At 44.8% G+C, this 2040-nt stretch overlaps 1 protein-coding gene across 1 annotated transcript in view; it reads left to right on the forward strand.

Moving 5' to 3' along the window:
- Window positions 1-13: 13 nt before the first annotated feature.
- Window positions 14-2040, forward strand: part of slit3 (slit homolog 3 (Drosophila)) — a gene marked incomplete in the record, with an annotated part of 239854 nt that continues 237827 nt past the window's right edge. Inside the window, 1 exon segment of the mRNA XM_035669718.1 lies at window positions 14-349. Coding sequence (XP_035525611.1) covers window positions 159-349 — 191 coding nt within the window.

The following is a 2040-nucleotide window of genomic DNA, read 5'->3' on the forward strand; positions in this document are numbered from 1 at the left end:
TTTTTTTTTTTTTTGTGTGTGCGTGTGTGTGTAAATTCTTCCACACAGTCGAACGGCCTCTCTTGACCTTTTTCAGGATCCATACTTCCACAACGTGTACTTTCCCCACCCGCGGATTTTCAATTAACTTCGCTTTGGAAGTAATTTGAGTGGATATCATGCCTCCGATCGGGCCGGAGAAGCGGGCAGCGCTTTGCCGGGTTTGGGCTCTGGCTCTGGCGCTGCTGGTGTGCGTTGCTTCGGTGACTGGATGCCCACACAAGTGCAGCTGCTCCGGGTCGCATGTGGACTGCCAGGGTCTGGGCTTGAAGACTGTGCCTAAAGGAATACCGAGGAACGCCGAGCGCCTGTAAGTCCAATGAAACGACAGTTTAAGCAACTCTTGTTGTCCTGTCATCATCTGCCTTAAATATCACCACAGTGTGCCCTGTGATCTTCTACTGCGCTTTACTCCCTCAAATGAAACTACAATATGCGTGCAGCATGCTGCAAATATAACTCTTATAACGCCATGTAGGTATGTTCTGTATGTTATCGCAGGGTTGAGTTATTACAGGTGATGGAGAGATTTTGATTGGACATTTCAAACTATACGCTTTACTTTTGAGACATCTCACTGGAAAATAAAATGAGAAAGCCGACCTGTTCAGTATTGAATCATATTGGTGCTGTTTTCTTAAAGTGAAAAGAAAAAGTTGCATCCTGCTACTGTGTGATCAAACTGAAATGCATTTCAACCCTCACCTGCAGTCAGTAATAATTAAGGCAAACAATCAATTTTATGTTGGGAGCAACATCCATTAATGGTTTTCTGTTGAATTAAAGGATTGTCCTGTTGGTTCACTTATATCAGCTCATACAGCTGAGGAACTTTTGTCATTTATTTATTATTTAACTGGGCTAAACGTTTCTATAAAAGTTGATAAAGGGAATTTAGTTGGGTTGTTGGCTTTTTAAACCTTACGGCATTTAATCTCAATAAGACTGATAAATGGGAATACCTTTATACTTCTGCAAAACTAGGGGTAGTTTCCTGGGAAGAGTTACAAGTACCTCCTGGCTGACACCACACTGCAGCCACTTTGGTTATACACATGAAACTGCTCTAAAATTCACCAGTGACCCCAGTGAATGGAGGCAGTAAAGAAAACAGTCCTGAGGCAGCTTTTAGAGTTCGTATTAAGTTTTTAAACAGGTCAAAACGAAAGGTGAGAAGAAGCAGTGAGCTCCTTAAATCTTTTTATATTTTTCCAAACTCCCTTTCCGTGTAAGACTTTCCTTATTCCTCAGTGATTTGTGTTCAATCCTAAACAATGATTTTACTCTTGAAGAATAACTTTCAGCTGTTTTTTTTTTGTCAAACCTGGTGACAGTTAGTTTCAAATGATATTCATTCCTAAGGCAGAGACGGACCTCTGACAGACGCTGCTGCCACCTCTAGCCTGGTCTTGACACGTATACATCCCCGCAGCCACACACATGCACTCCCACAGACCCACACCTATGCTGTTAAGGTATGGAAGCGATTACGCTTGATAACGGAGCAGCCAAAAGCTCCGCAGGGGATCAACAACAGACCTAACCCTGAGACAACAAACACAATCAGTAGGCTGCAGAGAGAGATGGGGGGCCTTGTTTGTGGATGTGTGTGTGTGTGGGGGGGGGGCACTGGTGGCTATAAGCATATGATTAGCATATGTGCGAGCATTTTTACTTTTACGTGAGTGCGTTTACATGATTGTGTGTATTTGTGTCTGCATGTTGGCGCTGGCTGGTGTGATTGTGTTGCTTGCGTGCGTATATATGTGTGAGTGTGAACGACGAACCCCATACCTCCTCCATCCCACAGGGCTGTTGTGACCTCCCAGGACCTGTTGGCTTTTACACAGCAATCCCCCGAAGACATTTACACCCTAGGAAAATAAATAATTAGAGCAGGCTGTGATGGGGAGGTGGGATAAGGGGGTCCCCTGCCTCTCGCTGGGGTCCCCAGGGTGGAATATTTGGGGTAGCAGCGCCCCCTCCTTCCTCTTTCACTCC

Source organism: Morone saxatilis, unplaced genomic scaffold (genome assembly GCF_004916995.1).
Source record: "Morone saxatilis isolate NCDOM2014 unplaced genomic scaffold, NCSU_SB_2.0 Contig22, whole genome shotgun sequence".
Lineage (NCBI taxonomy): Eukaryota > Metazoa > Chordata > Actinopteri > Moronidae > Morone > Morone saxatilis.